Source organism: Quercus suber, unplaced genomic scaffold (genome assembly GCF_002906115.3).
Source record: "Quercus suber isolate HL8 unplaced genomic scaffold, Cork oak 2.0 scaffold_1264, whole genome shotgun sequence".
NCBI classification, from domain to species: Eukaryota; Viridiplantae; Streptophyta; class Magnoliopsida; order Fagales; family Fagaceae; genus Quercus; species Quercus suber.
The window spans coordinates 20,505-40,992 of NW_027070656.1; the positions used below are offsets into that span (position 1 = coordinate 20,505).

The 20,488-nt window shown below is 34.9% G+C and overlaps 1 protein-coding gene across 3 annotated transcripts; it reads left to right on the top strand.

The window, feature by feature from the left end:
• Positions 1–1,237: 1,237 nt before the first annotated feature.
• LOC112018498 (rho GTPase-activating protein 7) lies at positions 1,238–18,572 on the top strand (the record flags this gene model as incomplete). 3 transcript variants are annotated; one of them, XR_010627488.1, is given in 20 exon segments in its annotated part: positions 1,238–1,314; positions 3,045–3,115; positions 3,195–3,273; positions 3,389–3,527; positions 3,660–3,779; positions 4,859–4,936; positions 5,100–5,155; positions 5,235–5,304; positions 6,609–6,696; positions 9,225–9,468; positions 9,727–9,948; positions 10,777–11,130; positions 11,257–11,306; positions 11,869–11,929; positions 12,013–12,096; positions 13,168–13,281; positions 13,369–13,538; positions 14,505–14,574; positions 14,888–15,107; positions 17,418–17,527. XR_010627488.1 is itself a non-coding variant. In XM_065769673.1 (20 exon segments), coding segments are annotated over 20 exon segments (2,573 nt in total), but the record flags the coding sequence as incomplete, so codon positions are not given.
• Between the last annotated feature and the right edge of the window lie 1,916 nt (positions 18,573–20,488).

Consider the following 20,488-nt stretch of genomic DNA (forward strand, 5'->3'; position numbering starts at 1 on the left):
TTACAACCCCCAAACCTTGATTCGTTTCCGTGGAAACTGTTGTGGAAACCAAAAGTGCCTACAAAGGTTAGTTTCTTTATTTGGACAGTGGCTTTGGGGAAAATTTTAACCATTGATAATTTAAGGAGGTGAAAGGTGGCAGCGTTGGATTGGTATTGCATGTGTAAGAGGAATGGGGAGACCACTGACCATTTACTCCTACACTGCCCAGTAGCTCAAGAGTTGTGGAACATGGTGTGTTCACTATTTGAGGTTCTTTTGGTCACGCCGCGTAGTGTTGTGGAATGTGGTTTGTTTCCCTGTCAAATTTGGGGGTTTAGGGATCTTGAGGCCAGTTATCTTTAACCAAGCTCTTTAAGGGAAGCTTCTTTGGCATTATGCTACTGAGAGGGACTCTCTTTGGAGAAAAGGTTGTGGGGGCTAAATATGGGGAAGGGGAAGGTTAGTGGTGTTCAACTGAGGCTAGGGGTCTTATAGGGTGACTGTGAGGAAGTATATTAGAGGATGAGGGTGACTCTGTGGAAGTATATTAGTAGATGATGGAATATATTTTCAAGCAATGTGAAATTCATTGTCAGGGATGGTAATCTTATTCAGGGGATCGAAATTGTATTCAGTTTTAGATGATGTGTGGTGTGGTGTGGTGATGAACCTCTTAGAAATGGCCTCCCCGATTTTTATGAGATCACAATTAGTAAACAAGCTACTGTTGCTCAGTGATAGCTTACCAATTTTCCAAAAAAATTAAGTTGTTAGGAAATGGAGAATTTAATCATAATTAATATTCTTACACTCTCCCTCGTGTGGGCCCATACTTCCCCTTAATAAGTGGCCCAACACTTGAGATTTTTAAGTTCTTCAATGGGAGTTAGAGAGAAGACAGGGTTCGATTTTAGGACCACTTACTCTAATACCATGATAAATTATTCTCCTAAAAGTTTAAGTTGTTAAGAAATGGTGAGTTTATTCATTTATTGTCTCCCATCAATGTTTAATCATTCAATTAGTGTTGGGGTTGTTTTGGACTATGAATTAGTCCTAAACAATCACATTGTTTCACCCATTGGCTCCATCTTCTTATAAAATAGTTCATGTAAATGGTTTCTTCATTGTTGCAGTTGGAGTTTTCCCGTTGTATGAAGTTCTTTTTACAAATAACTGTATTATGGTCGTTATTTTACTTTTACGTAAAAGTTGTTTGGTATTGCTTATGCTATGCTTTATTGAACTTCTGCAGGAATAGGCTGGAAATCTTGGAAGAAGCGGTGGTTTATCCTCACACGCACTTCCCTAGTTTTCTTCAAAAGTGATCCTGTTAGTAGTAGTAGATAACCTCTATCTCTCTTTTTGCTTTGGATTACGTGCTTTGGATTACGTTCATATGGTTTACTTACTTTGCCAACTCTTTAATTTTATTTATTTTTTAATTGTTCTAAATTATTGGAGGATGCTTCTAGCTGCAATTTGTTGCATGAGTATTTTATTATTGGTATCTATCAAAAATTTTTTTTTTTTTTTTGCATGAGTATTTTATTATTGGTGGATTGTGTATCCTTTTTGCATTACTAGGAATGCATTATTGGAAATGTAGCAAAGTGGCATACTTGGCATGAATTGCTGTATCCCATAAACACATCAAGTCCTTGAATGTAAGTTGTGCCCAAAGCCATTCATACAAAGGCATGTCTGCCTTTTTTTCTGAATGAGTATCATAAATCTTAATTTTGATTTGAAAAACTACCATAAGCTTATGCATGTTGCCAACCAGACAAAGGGAGACGTGCTTGACAGTTCCTCTGATCTTCCCTCCCCCACAAAGGACATGTAGTAGGACCTCATTTAGTTAAACTGGCTGTAGAAGATCAAATCCATTTTCTAATGGCTGCAGCTTAATATTGCACCTATGGTCAAACCTTGCAAGTATCGCTGCTGTGCAGTTTACGTATAAATAGTGATGGGGACCATTACTCATACCCTCTGGTGCCTGCTGCAAACAGAAGCCCCTTCTAGAAAGGAGGCATAATCTGTTGTTGCCTCTCCACTGGGTTCTGCAATGTTGATTGACTACAAAGATACACTGCACATCGTTTTTAATGTCCTCTATGCTTTATCTTTCATCTTTGCTGCCAACTTTGAGACTAATTTTTAGATTAAGAGATTCACACCTATATATATCCTTCAAAGCTTTAAGTCCTCTAAAGCTTAGAATATGCCCAGGCCTATGTTTTCTGAGCTTGTCATAAGAAGATGCAATATTCTACTTTGTCAATTGTTGTTGAAACTCAATTTTTTCCCTGCTAAAAGGGATCCCTCTGCAGCTTTAAATTGTGGTATCAACATCAGTCCTCCAATTACCAACGCTCTAGCTGTTGAGTTGCATATATTCTTCCATTACTGGTTACAACCCTTTTTCTGGGCAATCAAATTTGGGTTTCCTTCATGATATAAGGAACCCCTTTCATCTCCCTCTCAGCTTTCACAGTGGGAACATCATTTGTTTGTATGGACTTCTTATTTAATTCTTGGATAATCCAATAGTTTTTTTTTGGGAGGCACTCTGCAAAGCATTATTAAACTAATTTTCTAACTTGTTGTGAGAAGGGATTTAGAAATGTAGTTTAATTTAAGAACAAGAGAAAGCATAGAGTGTGACTTTATCTATCTGCTTTTCATCTTTTCATATGATAAAAGGTGAGGCCCAAATATAAAGCTGAACAGTGAGGAGATCTTCCTGTCTCTTCTCTCATTGCATGCAAAGAAATGAAAACCTTAATGCTCTTATTTTTATCTTTTTTAAATGCTAGTCTTTATTGCTTTACTTGTTATCCTTCTTATCAAACCTTGATTGTGAAAGATGTTAAGAATTGGTTTCGTTATCCACTTAATGAACAACACATAATGGGTAAGGAGAGATGATTTGTTAGGCAATAAAATTGTGTTTAGTTATATGGTATTTCCAGCTTTTTATACACAATTTTTGGGACAGTAATAATTTTTAAATAGGTTAACTGAAACAAATACATCTTTTTTTGTTTGTCATTTAGAGTGCACTTCCACAAAGAGGTGGTGAAGTAAATCTGACTTTGGGAGGCATTGACTTAAACAATTCTGGGAGGTATGCATGATCACTGCTATTATTTTTGTAGAAGTATTATCAACCATGTAGCTTATTGATGTAATTGTTTTCCTTGCAGTGTTGTGGTTAGGGAAGATAAAAAATTATTGACTGTATTGTTTCCAGATGGGCGTGATGGGCGAGCCTTTACTCTAAAGGTGCTTCATTTACTAGTTTATTATCACTGCTAGTTTCTTCCATATTGGAAGGAAAATATTTATGTATCATTGCGTCTCACATTCCTGTAAAAAATGTTCATTTTCTAAATGCCAGGCTGAGACGTCTGAGGATTTGTACGAGTGGAAGACAGCCCTAGAGCACGCCCTTGCACAAGCACCAAGTGCTGCCCTTATTGTTAATGGGATTTTTCGGGGTGACACTAATGATTCAATTGATGGGTCCTTCAATCAATGTTTGTACTTTTTATTAGAAATCTTCATCCTAATATCAGTTAATCTTCTTTGAATTTTGTGTCTCTGCACATGTTTATTGTGTGTGTGTGTACACATAGTTTAATATTACAAGATTCATGTATTTTATCCAGGGAGGGATAAGCGTCCGGTTAAATCCTTGGTTGTTGGAAGACCAATTTTGCTTGCACTAGAAGATATTGATGGAGGTCCATCCTTTCTTGAAAAAGCTCTTCGTTTTCTTGAGAAGTACGGTAAGTTGTGATATCAATTTTTTGTCTGTTTTAATTTAATTTAATTTTAGTTACTCTACACCAAGTGCTTTTTTTCTTTGTCGTAAACTTAAGCCTTTTCTATTTTTATTATTCATAAACAATTTTTTTTGTTAGGCACCAATCTATGTTATTTCTCTCCCTGGATTCGATTGAATTCATTCCCTTTTCAAGTTTTGTGTGTGTGTGTGTGTGAATTATTTTGTTTCATTTCGAATGACACCCATGCTAGTTGAACTAGGTAGGTGTCACATCTTTTTGGTTGCATTGTTAGTACGTATATCAGATTGCCTGTTAATGATTTGTGTAAAAAATATAAAAAGCATGGGAAGATGGTATTTGAATGACTCATGACTTGATTTTTAGTTTTCCTAAAACTGCATCTATCTATAAATAATAGTAGTTTGGATATTTAATAATGAAACTGGCTGATTAATATATGTTAGAAAGTATAATTCATTTTCATGTCATTGATGATCAAATCTAGATATTGATTGCCAGAGAAAATAATAGGATTGGTTAATAAATCAAGGGATTGAAGCAATTAATATGCAATTCAAATTCAAATGGTCAGTGACTTTTGTTTGTAATCTCCATTATAAATATGGATTCCGTTGTAATGTATTATCAGGAAAAGCGTATGAGATAATGTAACTTTTTGGGCTCTTGTAACGTGGATGTAGGCCACAAGGCTAAACCATGTAAATCATCATGTATTCTCTATTCTCTTTTCTCTATCACTCCATCACAAATTTCTACAATATACTTAACCCCCCGAAAAAACAAATTCTTGTTGTTTTTAGTGAATGCCAGCTGGATGATACTACATGACCGACTGAGCTACCCCAACAAACATTAGCAAAGGGCTACCTGTGTTACTTCGCAATGTTGATGTTTGTGAATTTAGTTTATCTTGAGTATCATCAGTGCAAAGTGTTACATAGAACCATAGTGGAAAAGCAAATTTGGAAATTCAATTAAGGAGAGAAATTAAAATGCAAAGAAAATGTCTTCCTCCTGATCCAACACTTTCTGCTTATTGACCTTGTTTTATTCAACAGGAACTAATGTTGAAGGTATTTTACGACAGTCTGCAGATGTTGAGGAGGTAGACCACAGGGTTCAAGAGTATGAACAAGGTAGCTTTTCTGCTCAAGCAATTACTAGAAGTAGGAAAAAATTATAGATGTTATTTTAGTTTTGTTGAATGTGTAGTTTGTTTTGAGTCTATGTTAACTGGTTGTACACATACCTTTCTAATTGAGGTTATTCCCTTCCTGATGATCTTCTTATCGTTTTTAGGCAAGACTGAATTTGCTCCTGATGAGGATGCTCATGTTGTCGGAGACTGCGTTAAGGTAATTGCTGACTACTCAATGCCATTCATGGCCATTAAATTTTAGAGTTCAATATTCATTGAAACTGTTTAATCTGCAGCATATCCTTAGGGAGTTACCTTCTTCTCCAGTCCCAGCATCCTGCTGCACTGCATTGCTGGAGGCTTACAGTAAGTTCAACTATTATTATTATTTTGTGTCCTTTCTATTCTATTTTTTCAGGAGGGATGGTTCATGGTTGTAATGATTTGTCATTATTTTGTTGAGAAGTCTGTAGCATTTATCTGGGAGATGGTTGTAAAGCAGATTGTAGTCATTAGACTCTTTACTTTAGGTGTGAAAAAAAATGAACGAATCAATCATGCAAAAAGAATGATAGTTTAGGATGCAAGTTGACAAAAGCTAAAGACTAACAGCGTTAATATATTTAGAGGTCCTTTGTGTTTGCCTTATTTGGAGTCTCTTGAGTTATGCGAAGGATTGTGTCTCAGATGCTTTACTGTTGGCAAGGAAATTCCATTGTCATAGAGGCTATATGGAAGGTAAATTCCATCCCATAGAGGTGCTAAAATATGGGAGGTGGTCCTGTTTATGTGTTATGTGGGCAATCTGGTGAGCATGATAACAAAGCGTTTGAAGGAGTTGAGCATCCTGTCACCAAACAATACTGTGCTGATATGTTTCTTTGAACGGAAGACAAACCTTGGCAGTATTCCTTGTCATTTTCTTGATTTTATGGAGACTTTGAACTTGACTTTGTAATCCTCCTGGTGTAGTTTGGTACACAATTATTGCTACTTTTTTTCTTAATAAATTTATTTTACTGAGAAAAAAAAAACTATAGCTCTTATTTTTATTTTATATTTTTGTACCGCCTGCATAAAAGACATCCAAAACACTCGGGGAAAAAAAATAAAGATATGTGTTAATCAAAGGCAAAGCCACTTTTTAGCATTTGGGATTCTTTCTTATGCTTTTCTTGAGAATGCTATGTTGGAGACTGGATCCTTCCATAGTGCTAGTTGCTCTGTTTCTTTGGCTCTAATTGAACATGGGTTTCCACTTTCCAGTCAGGTTGTGTGTTGATATAAACTGATTGCATGTATAAATAAAGATGCATCTTGGATCATTGACTGAACTTGATGTTTATGTCTCGGAGGAAACAATTCCTATGTATACTACTGTGTGTGATGCAGTACTCCAGTTCTGGGGTTAGGTTTCTCTTTTGTATGGAATGGTAAAGTTCTTTATGTTCTGTCAACATGATATTGGAACTGGTACACATATATTAAAGAAAGACTATGGATTATGTTCAGCTGTTTGGTTCAAATGATTTTTTGTTTTTCAATTTATTTTTGTTTTCTAATAAATTTGGGTGCATAGAAATTATCAGCTTATATTTTTATAGTGGATTTGATTGTACATTTATACTTAAAGAGTTAATGCTGTTGCTTTGCTTTTCCTACTATATAAGAAATTGATCGGAAAGAAGTTCGGATAAATGCAATGCGCTCAGCAATATTGGAGACATTTCCTGAACCAAACCGGCGCTTATTACAGAGGTAATCCCTTTCTCTTTTACTTGATGTCTATTTTTGAGAGTCTGTAAGGCATATAGCCCTGCCTCTGCCAGTGTTGTATCAACTTGACCATGGAAGGGTGAAGGTTATGGGTAATATGGTGCCCTGTATAGCTTCTTATTGTGGGAGCAAATTTGAGCTTAGTTGTGCTTTTTTGGGGATCACATAAAGGAACGCTTATTTTTCTCTTATACCCTTTTCCAAAGATAAGGAAATTCCAAGCATTTCCCAGGTCATCTCTGTCAGCTTTTGGGAATAGAATGGATCTTTCTCTTATTTAAATTTCCTTAGAACTCCCCCACAAGACCATCTGACTCTGTCCATATTGATCTCTGTTCCATAACACTTGAATTCAACTAACAAACAGAAATTAAATTATTCCAATAATATCCTGGAAGGTTCCATTAAACTTCAAATATTTCTCAAGAGTGGCTGCAAACCAAACTGGCTGGGATTAATTGGAGGAAGTTGGAGTATTATTGGACATTTAAGCTGTAAAGGAAAATGGACTGTATTTTCTCTAGATTTGTATATATCAACCCATCTGTGTCCTCAAGGAAGTACAAGTTTCTTGCTTCCTGGGTGATAAGAAAAATACTAACACTGAAGACAAATCAGAACCAGCTTGAAACAAATTCAAAATTTCAATGTCGTAATGGGAGTAAACTGAAACCAACTGATGCTTATCTTAGTGGGAAAATCACTCTCCTTTATGAGCTAAAAATGGAAAAGGATACAATGTACAAATTTTCTGCCTTTTGCTGATTAATCAAATTTGAGGCGAAACAGCGGTGATATCCATTTGTTTGAGCATGTGTCCTATATCTAAATCTTTAAGGAAAATTCTTTGAGAACTTGGATTTGTTGGATTTGGGATGAACTGTAGACCTAGACATACTAGGTTTGAACCCCACTAGGAGTTCCTCCAGATTACTTGGTACATGGTTCTGGTAGGTGGGGTCATGTATCCATGGTTTACTCCCTAGGGGTGAGTCCAAAGGACCCTGCCTTGGTGAGGTTCCACATCATAAAAAAAGGGATAAGAAAAAAAAAAAAAAATCTAATGATTGGATAAGTGAAAAATGTGTCTAAGGCTGGCAATTGCAAATTCCTTTGTTAATGAATATAAGAATGAAGGACCTTTTTTTTTTACAGAGACCTTTTCTTTTGTTAAAAACTATATAAATATATGAAAGAAGGACCTAAAGCAACAAAATTTTGAGAAGGGCTGAAATATTTTAATCTTATGGGGCTAGAAGCAACCTGGGGAACCTTGGAGGTAAAGACATTGATACTGATACGATTACTTGAAGGTGAATTATGTGGTATTTCTTTGTTAACTCCTTAAAGAAGCTGTTAGAATTATGGTTTAATGATTAAATTCACAATTTCCTAATAGCTTAAGCTCTTGTGATAGTTGATAATTTATCATGGCATCAAAGTTGGAGGTCCTAAGTTTGATCCCAGTCTCCACTCTACCTCCCATTTCAAATATAAAAAATCACCTACGTTGGGCCCCACTAAGTAAGGGGGAGTTTGGACCCACACGTGAGGAGGAGTGTTAGAATTATTGTCAAATGATTAAATTCACAATTTTCTAACAGTTCCTGACAACTTAAATTTTTGGGACAATTGTATATTTATAATGGAATTAGGGTAGAAGATCCTGGGTTCGATCTTTGTCTCTACCTCCCATTTAAAATGTTAAAAATCTATGTTACTTATTAAGGGTAGTTTAGGCCTACATGTGAGGAGTGTTAGAATTATGGTTTAATGATTAAATTCACTATTTTCTAATAGCTTAAGTTTTTGGGACAATTCTATCATTTAGCTCAAAAAAAAAAAAAAAAAAAAAAAAAAGTTTTTGGGACAATTGGTAATTTGTCAGAAGCGATAGAAATCAGTGCAAATATATTTTGTGACAACTGTATTATCATATGAAGAATATTGGCTATGTAAAGAAGGATTGTTCATCGTTCCCTTTAGAGATAGTTTGGAAAGGGCATCTAAGCTTCTTCCACACAGGCCTTATTTAACAGAAATTTCTTAATTATAAGCTTGGAGTTGCTATTTTAAGAAATCCAATAAAGATTATGTTCTAACTATTTATGTGCTCTACCTTCTAGCTAATTCTGAGATTGGCCTAGTATGCATAAACTATTCGAGCACTGTCTTCTTGAGACAATCTCTATTTTATTGGCAAAGATAAATAAGCATTTAGTAAAAACTGATGCTTACGATTCATTAGTTGAATGTGGAATGATGGGCTTTAATAAAAGTGATTTACTTTGGGTGTACCCTAATCGTGTGCTCTAGTAAAATTAAAATAACAGATGCATCTGTGCTTCGTGGCATTCATGTTTGTCAGTGTTGTAAGATAAATATGATTAAAATATGCATATTTTGTGAATGAAGACTGAAGTTGCTAGTGATTCTTCAGTGAAGCTTGTTGCAGGACTATATTTTCTTATTTTGAATGTAGTTACTAACTTCATGACATTTTTCCACAGAATTCTGAAGATGATGCATACCATCTCTTCTCATGCTCATGAGAACCGGATGACTCCATCAGCTGTTGCTGCTTGCATGGCGCCCTTGCTTCTACGCCCTCTATTAGCTGGCGAGTGTGAGTTGGAGGATGACTTTGATATTAATGGTGATAGTTCAGCCCAACTTCTTGCTGCTGCAAATGCTGCTAATAATGCTCAAGCAATTATTACGACTCTCTTGGAGGAGTATGAGAATATTTTTGATGTAAGATACTCTTTATCCAGCAGCTTTTTGATTAAAAGAGTAGAGTTTAAACTGTTAGATCTTTTTGCTAGACAGAGTGTTGTCTCAACTTGGGTACCTCAATTTAGACTGCTCAGTCCATGTAACATGCTAGGATGAAGACCTAATTCTGATTTTACCTTCAGAATTATGTTGACTTTGTCATTGTTGGACTCTCAAGCAAGTGCTCTATAACATAATTAAATGGTAATGTGTAGCTACTGTGATCTGTTGTTTCAGGAAGAAAATCTTAACAGATGCTCCATTTCAGCTGATTCTCGGATTGAAAACAGTGGGACCGAAGATTCAACTGATGATGAAAATTTAGATTTGAAAGACAATGGATACCATGATGCAGAAAATGAAGTTGATCCAGAAACAGATGATGATCCGGAACGTGTGCACAGTGGAAAATTGAGTGAAAGTAGTGGTTCTGCTGGGAGTGATCTTTATGATTATAAGGTGCTCTCTCTCTCTCTCCCTCTCTCTCTCTCTACAATCACACATGCAGGCAGCACTCATGAGAGAAGCCCAGATTTTTAAATATGTTTATGCCTATAGATATTTGCTTTATTCGTGCATGCATTTGTGTATACGCGTAGAGACATCTAACAAACATTTGATTGCAATCTTGTGTTCTGTTATGTCTTCAATGGTCTTACCATTGCTGCTTCAAATTTAAGATAGTAGATATGTCAAATTATGTTTATCTTGTCCTGCATGATGTGTTGTAAATGTTATCTTTTGCTTCCAGATGCTGATCTTGGTTTTAATGTTGATGCTTTTGATCTAAATTAGCTATCTTGTTGAAAATTAAGTGAGCTCTCATAAAAACTAGTCAAACCTTAAATATTGGCTATCTATCTTAGTTCCCTTCTGAAGATGAAAATACTGAACTTTTTAACAAATATTTTACTTTCGGTACAATTCTTTGTTAAATTATAGCGGGAAAAGGTTCATTGTAATAGGCATCTCCCAGCGTTTTTCTATTGATGAAAGTTTCAAAAGTTTGATAATCCTATTTGAGTTGAAAGTTGTCTCCTTGTTGATGTGCCTGGAAAAGAAATGAAATCTCACCATTCTAGACGTCTGATTTAATTCTAAGTTCAGCTAATTTTTTTTTATGAAGTGTTGTCATTTGGGCGTGTGGAAGGTTATAAGGTGTAACCAGTCATAGTACACGTACACATGGTCGTTAGGCACATACACTCGTGTGTACATATATAAGATTTTTTTGATTATGCTAGACCACATTTGTTGATGTTTACTTTCATTCTGTTCGCTTAACAGGCCTTTGGGGGTGATGATTCAGATGTTGGATCCCCTAGTAAAAAGAATCATGCTTTGGTTGAGAGTTCAAATTTATGTGTTGATCATCAACAGATAAGGGATCCTAATGGTCAACTGTCCGAGGAACAAGGCAAGCAGAAGAATGTAAGCGATAGCTCCATTAATGAGATCAACACTCCAAGTGTCTCACCTGCTGGCGAGTCTTACCGATCAATGGGGGAGATCCTGTCCTCAATGGATACAGCACATCCTTTGCCCATGCCTGCTTTTGAATCAGGTGCTGGAAAGCCAGTGGGTAAAGTTACAGGGTCCAATGTTAATGCAAAGCGATCATCATTCTGGGGACGGAGCAATGTGAGTTGCCATATGCTTTGTTTTAATAAACACAAGATGTTCTAGTCTACTTTCTACGGTTTTGAATCTTCTAGTGCAATGCTTTGATTGTTTTCTTTGCTAAACAATGCTTTGATTGTTATGCAGGCCAGAAAGACACCCTCAATGGAATCAGTTGATTCTTCTGGAGAAGAAGAGTAAGATACTCATAATATGCATTAGCACATTGCTTAATCCATGTTGGTCAATTTTTTTTTTTTTTTTTTTTGAGAAACCATGTTGGTCAATGTTGAACCTTTATTATGATTATTATTATTATTATTATTATTCTCTCTCTCTCTCTCAAAGACACACACGCACACAGTCTCACTTACGTGATGAGAATGACACTATGGTCAATAACATCGTGTTATTAGGGAAACATAGACACTGTGCACATTTTATGATTCTAACTTTTTAACTTGATTTTTCTTTCGTCAGAACCTTTAAACCTTGGGAATACACTGTTATTGGGATTTGGTTGTTACTAGGGAAAAATAGATAATCATTGTCTTCTAGTTTTAATTTGGGCATCTATAAAGGCTTGAACGTCATTTATATTCCTTTTTATATTTTAAAAGTATTTTTGCACGGACTTGTTTATTTTATTTTTTTAGAAAGCTTTGGCAACTGTACATAAAAAGCTCTTTGTTTAATGTGATTTGCTCAATACAGGTAATCCCATTTGTGTAAAAAATTAATTTGGTGTATTGTTTGTAGGCTTGCTATTCAGAGGCTTGAGATTGCCAAAAATGACTTGCAACACAGAATTGCAAAGGAGGTAACATTGCTTTTGCTGAAACCATTGTATTCTAAATCATAATTGGGTTTTTTACTAACAGGATTAACCATCAATATTCACAGGCTAGAGGAAATGCAATTTTACAAGCAAGCTTGGAGAGAAGAAAGCAAGCTTTGCATGAGCGGCGCCTGGCACTTGAACAAGATGTATTTCCTCCTTGCCTGTTAAATATTCACATATTATTCATAAAATAAAATAAGAAGTATCCCACATATTATGTCAGGATTTGTTGTCTTAATGTTGAATATATTCTTGCTCTTTGGTACATATACTATAAACACTGATATTCTGCCTTATATGTTCTTGTTATTTTCTGTATAACCATCTTATTATGCTCAACTTTTTGACAGAAAGCTCATAAAGTAATTTCATGGTATTCGTTTCTTAATCCATGCACCTACACTTATGCGTTAATGCAAGTTGTAATTTAGAATAAACAAGTAATCTAGATAAAAGGCCATACCTACTACTTGTATAATTCTCTTGCTTTTTGATTATTCTTGGGTTCACTCTTCTAATTGACTTTTGACATCAGGAATTTTAAAGAGTGTGAGGTCTCTATGTCTGTGGTAAAGGAGTGTGGGCTACAATCTTTCTAGACATTTTGAATGTGATGGGTTCCTATGGTATTATATTTACCTCATTTGATGGTCATTTGAGAATACCTTTTAAGTTATAATCCCCAAAATGTGTTGGGACAACTGTGCAATTAATCTTAGATACAATTGAACTACAAGGACTTTACTTTTTAAAAGAAGCATATTATTGATTGTAATTGTATCAGGCTTAACATTCTGGCATATTGGCGTGTTAGATGCTAGTGCATTCTGCACAAATTTCTATAATTTTTTTATTGTGTTATGCCTTGGATCTGAGTTCTTCTAGAACAGGTAAAGAGTGGTGCAAAGTTAAGATATTTGAGATTTGTGATAGATAAGTTATCTCTTAATACATTAGTGTTTGAATCTGTTACAATTTAAGCATCTGGCTTATTTTTCAGTTTGACCTTCCTTAGTATTCCTTTGAAGAAAAGTAATTGTAGCATCAATGTATGACATAAGTAACTATTATTTTTATATTTTGCACGTTTTTAACATACATGCACTTATATGTTGAAGCCATATCGACCTTGCCTGTTTTCATGTGGAGCATATTTAATACCATAGATTAATTGCACCATCTACTTCGTTTGAGTCTTTTTACTTTTAAATGACTAGGTTTCAAGATTGCAAGAGCAGTTGCAAGCTGAAAGAGACCTTAGAGCTGCACTTGAAGTTGGTTTGAGCATGTCCTCTGGACAATTTTCCAGTTCACGTGGCATGGATTCTAAGGTTTGTATAGATCTTAAGGTAGTTTTGTTTACCTTTCATTTCAAATGCTTGTATAACACATGCTTATGACTTCAAATTGATGTGAAGACAAGGGCTGAGCTAGAGGAGATTGCACTTGCTGAAGCGGATGTGGCCAGGTTGAAGCAGAAAGTTGCAGAACTCCACCATCAACTTAATCAACAGAGACAGCATCACTATGGTTCCCTCTCTGATGCATGTGACCGTTATCAAAATGTCCAAAATCATAATTCTCAACAGTGAGTTTTAGAAAACATGTTATCTTTTTTCTATGGTCAGCTTATGGTGTTAAGTTATAAGTAGTTGCATGCCTTTGTTTTTACTTTAGGTCGTAGGGGCTGTTTCTCAAGCTTACTGGTTTGAGTTTTCAATTTGCCTTATATCTTGGCATGTATATACCAATGTTATGAGTTGCGCACCAAGGGACCTTTTTTTCCTGACATCATGAAGGTTGATTGTGATCCACATGCGATCTAATTCTATCTAATGTCAACTCTTAATCCGTCAATGTCATTGTAGCAATATGTGTATTTATGTATGCCTAAGTGCACTGAAACGGAGACAGGAAACATGTATGATATGGTACGGGTGTCAATGGGCTCTTGCTCAAATTGCACCTCCTCTTGTAAAAGCAAGATGGTGGGCAAGGTTGTGGGTTCAAGACCCACTGGGTGTGTGTGTAACTTAACAATGGAAAGAAATATGTGATATGGTACAGATATGGCAATATGTTAATTCTAACAAATTTGGTATATGACACAACATGAATACCTTGATCAGTGATTCTATAAATAAATATTCTTAAATTCATACTATGCTAATTTTTAGTTTAAAAACAACAAATGCTGAATGGTGTAAAATATCTCTAAATAATAAAGCCAATTAAGAAGCCTTTAGTTTCATAGAGAGAGAGGGAGAGAAGAAAAAGAAAGTTAAAGACGTATCCCTCTGTATCCAAGAGTACCCATATCGGATTTTGATGCTTGATATGGCTATCTCTGTTAGTTTAGTTTGATGTATCTGTGCTTGTAGGTTTATATCCATGTGTGTGCTTTTGATAGAGTGATGTCGAAGCAACATGGTGCATTATGATAATTAAGGATGTTAATACTATTTCAGTTTAATATGGAAATTGCTGCAATATTTTATTTCAAAATTTTGTTAACTTACATTCTTGTTTGACCAAATAAGCATATTTACTGCAGGAGATTTCTTCAGCAAGATTTTGATACAACCCTTGCTTATTGTAATCAAGAAAGGAAACAGAGGACCGAGGTATGTTCTATAAATTTTCAGCATTTTGTCTATATCGCAAATGAGATGAGCTTATATTAGGTAGAATTTTGTATAGTATTGAGGTGCTAATCTTTCTAATTCATTATTCATCATCCTATTATTTAATTTCCATTTTCTGTCACCCTTTCAAATCTGTTTAAACTTTCTCTTTCTTCATTCCTTTGTTGTTTTCTTCCTCATGGTCCTTAGTTATTGGTGTAATGTCGCCTGATACCAAATCAGAAATGGTGGCATCACACTTGTAAACAATTTCACTATTCCTGTTGCTTTCATGGACTCCCTCCTAGTGCAGGGTGTAAGAAAAGGGGTGGGGGGATCCCTGCTTGGTGGATCTAGATGCCATCCTGCTTCACATGAGTGGACATTGAACTTTAGCTTGGTTAACAAATGATATCGCTGTTCTCATCTGAGACCAGTAATTTATGAAGCTTAAGAGGCTAGCAATGAGCTAAGTTGCACCGACATGGACACGGGTACAGATATGGGGGTACGGCAATCTTTGAAAAATAGGGGTAAGACACGGCGTGGGTATGGCAATTAAATAATTAATTAAATTTTATATTTATGCATATTTTTAAATATTTTTAGACATAAAATACGCTTATGTCTAGAATTTAAAAAATACAATATTTACAGTAAACAAGAAGTGAAGGAATGAATTAAAGCCAAAAAGAAGTGAAGGAATGAAAGAAAAAGGAAAAAAGAAAGAAAGAAAGATAGACACATGATGACTCTAAAATAGCAAAAGATATACAGTAAGTGCATTAAATTGCCACACCACTCCCACCTAACCATCTGACATCATTGACTAAATAGTTAGATAAGAACATTTGTAAGACACAAAGCTGAAAGCACACAGTTGTAGACTTGTAGTGCATTAGCAATGAAGAAACCAAAGACGCAGGAAAAAAGGAGGAGAATAAAGAAGATGTAGTGGCAGCTACAATGGAGAGGAATGGGATCTAAATTAGAAAAGGGTTTAGAAGGAAAAAAAAAAGAAACGAAAGATTTAGAGTACAGATCTCAGTCATTAGGCACCAAGTCAGTGAGTCACAGACCCATTTTTCTCATCTCCTTCTTCCTTTTGTTTTTCTTTTTTCTTCTTTTTTGTACTGGTCCGAAATCTCCTTACCGTGTTGGAGAAGCGAAAAAAAAAGAAAAAAAGAAAAAGAAAAAAGAAAGACACCGCTCGGACACTGGAGTCCGGCGAGTCTTATTGGTATTGGTGTCCGACACATGTCGGACACCGGTACTTTGCCAAAAATGGCGTGTCGGTGCAACCTAGGCAATGAGTACCTGAGCATTAACTAGAATTAGCTACTATAGTTGGCTTGGCAAACATCTGGGCCAAGGCTGCTTATCTTTCCTTCATTTATTACATTCAGTTCTTTACGAATTGCTTAATCCTTAACTTCTCTCTGCATAGATATTGGGGGATGAATGATGCAGGGCAAAACCAATATGGATGCAACAATAAAATTGAAGAACAAAAAAAATGAAAAGGTAACCTAGGAATCAACACTTAGGTTTTCTTGAAGTCAGCACCAAGCAAGAGAGAACCATCTTGTGTTGGATGGAGTTAGTATTTGACCATTGGGAAATTTTCTAGAAATTTTATCCTCTGAAGCACTGAAACGGCAAAATGGGTGGCACACCCACATCAGAGTTGCGGCAACGCTCCTCCGACGCGGGCCGATTCCGGCCGAAATCAGACAAAACTGGCCGATTCGGCACCGATTCTGGCCGAAATCAGCCAAAACCGGCTGATATCTTCTGAAATTTGCCGAAATTGGCCGAGATATATGTAAAAAAATAAAATAAAAATAAACTTGTGGGTTGTATTCTATATATCATTTCTTAAATTGGTATATATTTACAATTATATGAAAAAGTATGCTTAGTAATATATAGAAAATATAAATAAAAATAATTTTAATAATTTTTTAATCGCTGCACCCGCACTCTACTTTTTCAAAAATTGCTGAGTCCCGCACCCAAATCCGGAAACGCACCCGTGCTTCATAGATTTTATCAACCAAGCAAACAGTCTCCATTGGAGTACAATATTGTGCTTATATATTCTTTTATGACTAAATCCTCTTTGACTTAGAAAGGCCTAATTATTGCTCTACAAAAATATCCTTGACTCTAGGAAATTAAATAAAATTTCAATTAACCTAATTGACCAAAAGCCTAAAATAAACCGCAATTGATTTCCAAAATTAAACAAAACTAAATTGAAATGAGAATAGGATGCTCATTAGCCTCGGGCTGCCACAGATGGGGCTACCTCTCTATATCCATGTGTTTGTGTTTTTACCCTCCTTTTGGTATTGGGGTAGGGTTATTTGTTCCTCAGCTAGCTTTATATGAAATTGGAAAATCTTGATGCAGAACTTTTAGACCACATTCTGGAGGTAGTCATTATCTGCATTATTCTGTTTAGCTGATTGGCTGTTGTAGTGCTGTTTGTTTCAATTTAGAGCGGAAATGAGGAAACCAGATTATACATAGGACTGGATCGCCTTGACCAAGCCATCTGGGTGCAGCACATTGATCCTCTTTTTTCCTTCGTCTGTTAAATTGATTATAACTGTAGAAAAGAAAATTTGCTGGTTGATCACTACTGTTTGCATTCAGATGGCATCTACTAGTCAGAAGCATCCTTTCTAATCTCTCTCAATTGCCTTTTAAATTTCTACATAATGCTTGTTCATATAATGTTGTCCCCTTTAATATCCTGTTTGACCTTTTACCTCATTTATTTTTTCAAAACTCTTGTTTCAAAGAATGTACATCTTCAATTGGCCATATTGCTACAGGAGAGTTTGTTGGGCACAGACTGGAGAAGTATTAAAGGACAAGCGTTAGCACCTGGCAGCAGTATCAAGCAGCCTTCTCGAAAGCAATTTATAGATTCAACAAGCCTGAGTGATTCTAAAAGTACAGAGGCTTCGACAAGTATGTCTATGGATGAGCTATGTGCTGTTGATTCTGCCTCCGTGCCCTCCACTTCCAGAGCAGCAGAGGCAAGACAACATTCTTACTGTGAATCAATGGCACTTCTATAGCAAAATATTTTGACGTGTGTTTTTGACTTTTTCTGATAATTGAAGTCATTCAAATGTTTTATTTATTTGATTTGACACCTGAATTTACCTTATCAAATCCAATGATTTGCAAATCATTACAATGACCCTGATCCCTTTTCTTTTTTTTTAAATAGCATTCTATATGTTGAAATTATTATCAATTTTAGTTCAGAGTATTCACTTAATTTATATCTGCCTTCCCAATTACTGTCTAGATATTGACCATGCAACCTGGTTCCAGGTGATAGAGTATCCAAGACATCCATCTGCAGCATCGTCTACATTAGTAGAATTAACATCTCGTCTTGATTTCTTCAAGGAAAGGCGTTCTCAGCTTATGGAACAGCTCCACAACCTTGATTTGAACTACGGCACAACGTCTTCTCAAGACTTTGTCTATAGACCGTCATCCCCACCATGGAATTGACTGACTGGAGATGATGCTTCATTGAATTTGTTGGGAAGAAGTTTGCCTGACTTCTTGATGTTGTATATCCTTTGACACCATTGCGTATATCTGTAGCCTCTGTAATCCAATGTAGTTTGTTTAATATTATTCTCTTTTTCATATTTAAAGTTTCCTTTTTCTCCTTCTCCACTTTTTGTGAGAGAATGTGATTGGATTTTGGATGAGAAAGTCTCTTTCCTTTTGTTCCTTGGGTTCTTTATTTTATGTTGGTTTTTGGTTATAAACAATGTAAGTAGAGTAAGTATTTTATCTTGTTAATAGTAGGTGGTGGATGTATGTTATTGAACAAACATATTTATAGTGAACAATAGTTTTCCTATTTGAGAAATTTTTACATAAACGTGCATTGCTGAATCACTGCTATGTAACAGACCTTCAAGGCAATTTTAATTATATCATCTACTTAAATTCTGATACTTGACTTTGCCTTTTTAATATCTGCTACTTCTCAGGGTTTGTTCTTTGTTTACTAATTTATATGGTTATTTTAGTCCACATTCTTTGGGAAAGCTAGCATCTTAGAAGCAATCTCTGAAAGACCAAGTTAAATGTGCAGTGAAAATGTATGAAGGACCTCAAACTATCAAATAAAAAAGGGAAAAAAGGAAAGATTCCAGCAAAGCAAAAACTTCTGATTAACTTTACTAACTTCATTAGGATATTCACAAGGCACTTGACTAACTTTACATGAAAATTAACAAGAAGTCTGTTTATAAGTTTATTTTCTAGGTTCAAAATAATCTCTCTGAAATCTGTATTCAAACATCTCAAACTAGAACAGGCACCTGAATAAGTTTACTTTATTTATTTACGTTATGAAATAATTATTAATTAAATTATTATAATGTTATTGGCTCAACCACCAATGGAAATCCGATTAGATTAGAGAACAGAGAACCATTTTATTCAAACTTCTACATTCTCTATATGCTGGGATGCCTTGCTAAACAATGTACTTCCACTCGTGTTTACATGCTCTAATTTTTAAAAGCACAAAGAGATTTATTTCTCAATCTATGATGTGCTCCACCTTTGAGAGGTTTAGCTCGGTTGCAAATCAAGGCTTTTATTGTTGTAGTGAGTCTCCCTCCATCATAATGTCTTGCACCTTGATATCCCAAATTGTTAGGATTTTTGTACGGATTTGGATTATGGATTGGCCTACAAACTTGTAGTTTAATTGACACTTTTTAGTATTTTCAACGAAGACATTCAGGATTCAAATGTCTTCTCTCTTATTGTAGCTATCCAATTTATATAAAAAAGAAAATTATGGATTTGGAGTTTGAAGTTATTGTAATAAATGCGATGGCATGTGTTGAACATCTAAAGTGCACTAGGTCAAACTACGGTTTGAGCTTAGCTAAATTGAATATTAAAATTTTAGGATTGATTTATTTTATTTTAAACATGAGTTAAATTCGACCTTATTACCAAGCTAGTTTGATAAATATATTAATATAAATAAGTTATTCTCGAACTAAATTGAAGTTTTTATAATTAATTCGTTTAATTTACGGTCTTAAGTTTAGACTATATAGTAAACTATTACAATGGTCTTTAATTTTTTTGGGCTAGAACGTACATGAGACTTAGGGTTCGTTTGGAAATAGCTTATTTAACTGAAACTGAAAACTTTTTACTGAAAATGTTATAAAAAAAAAATGTTGAAAAATAAGCTGAATAGTACAATGGGATTTATGAATAGTATCAAAAAGTACAGTGAGACTCATAAATAGTAGCAAAAATAAGCTGAAAATTTCAGCCCATCTCAAACGAACACACATGGGGCCCGTTTGGTGCATATGTTTAAATACATGTTTTCAGTTTTTAAACAACATTACACGTATTTCTAAAAAATATAAATAACATTACTAGAATAACATTACCAAACAGACACTAAAGTCTTTCAAAATATAACTTATACGTAACAATTTCCTAACCTAAAAATGTGATAAAATAGTATTATAAACAAATTAAAATGAGAAATAAAAAGAGTCCTAATTCTTCCACAAAAAATACAGAGAAATAAAAAGAGTCCTAGTTCTTCCACACACACCCAAAAAAAAAAAAAAAGGGTCCTAGGTCTTTGCCCCAAAATCAAGTGGTCATACATTCTAAGTAATGCTTTTTGCATAACAAATTATTTGAACTTTTTTCATAATTTGTTGAGGTAGAAAATTATAATTAATGTAACATCTATTTCATTTGAGCTAATCACAAACATTATTTTTATTATAAACAAAATCACTCTTTGCCAATTTAACCATTATAAAAAAATAAATTTTTAAAATTTATTTTCTTAGTATATTTTTATTTTATTTAAAAAATG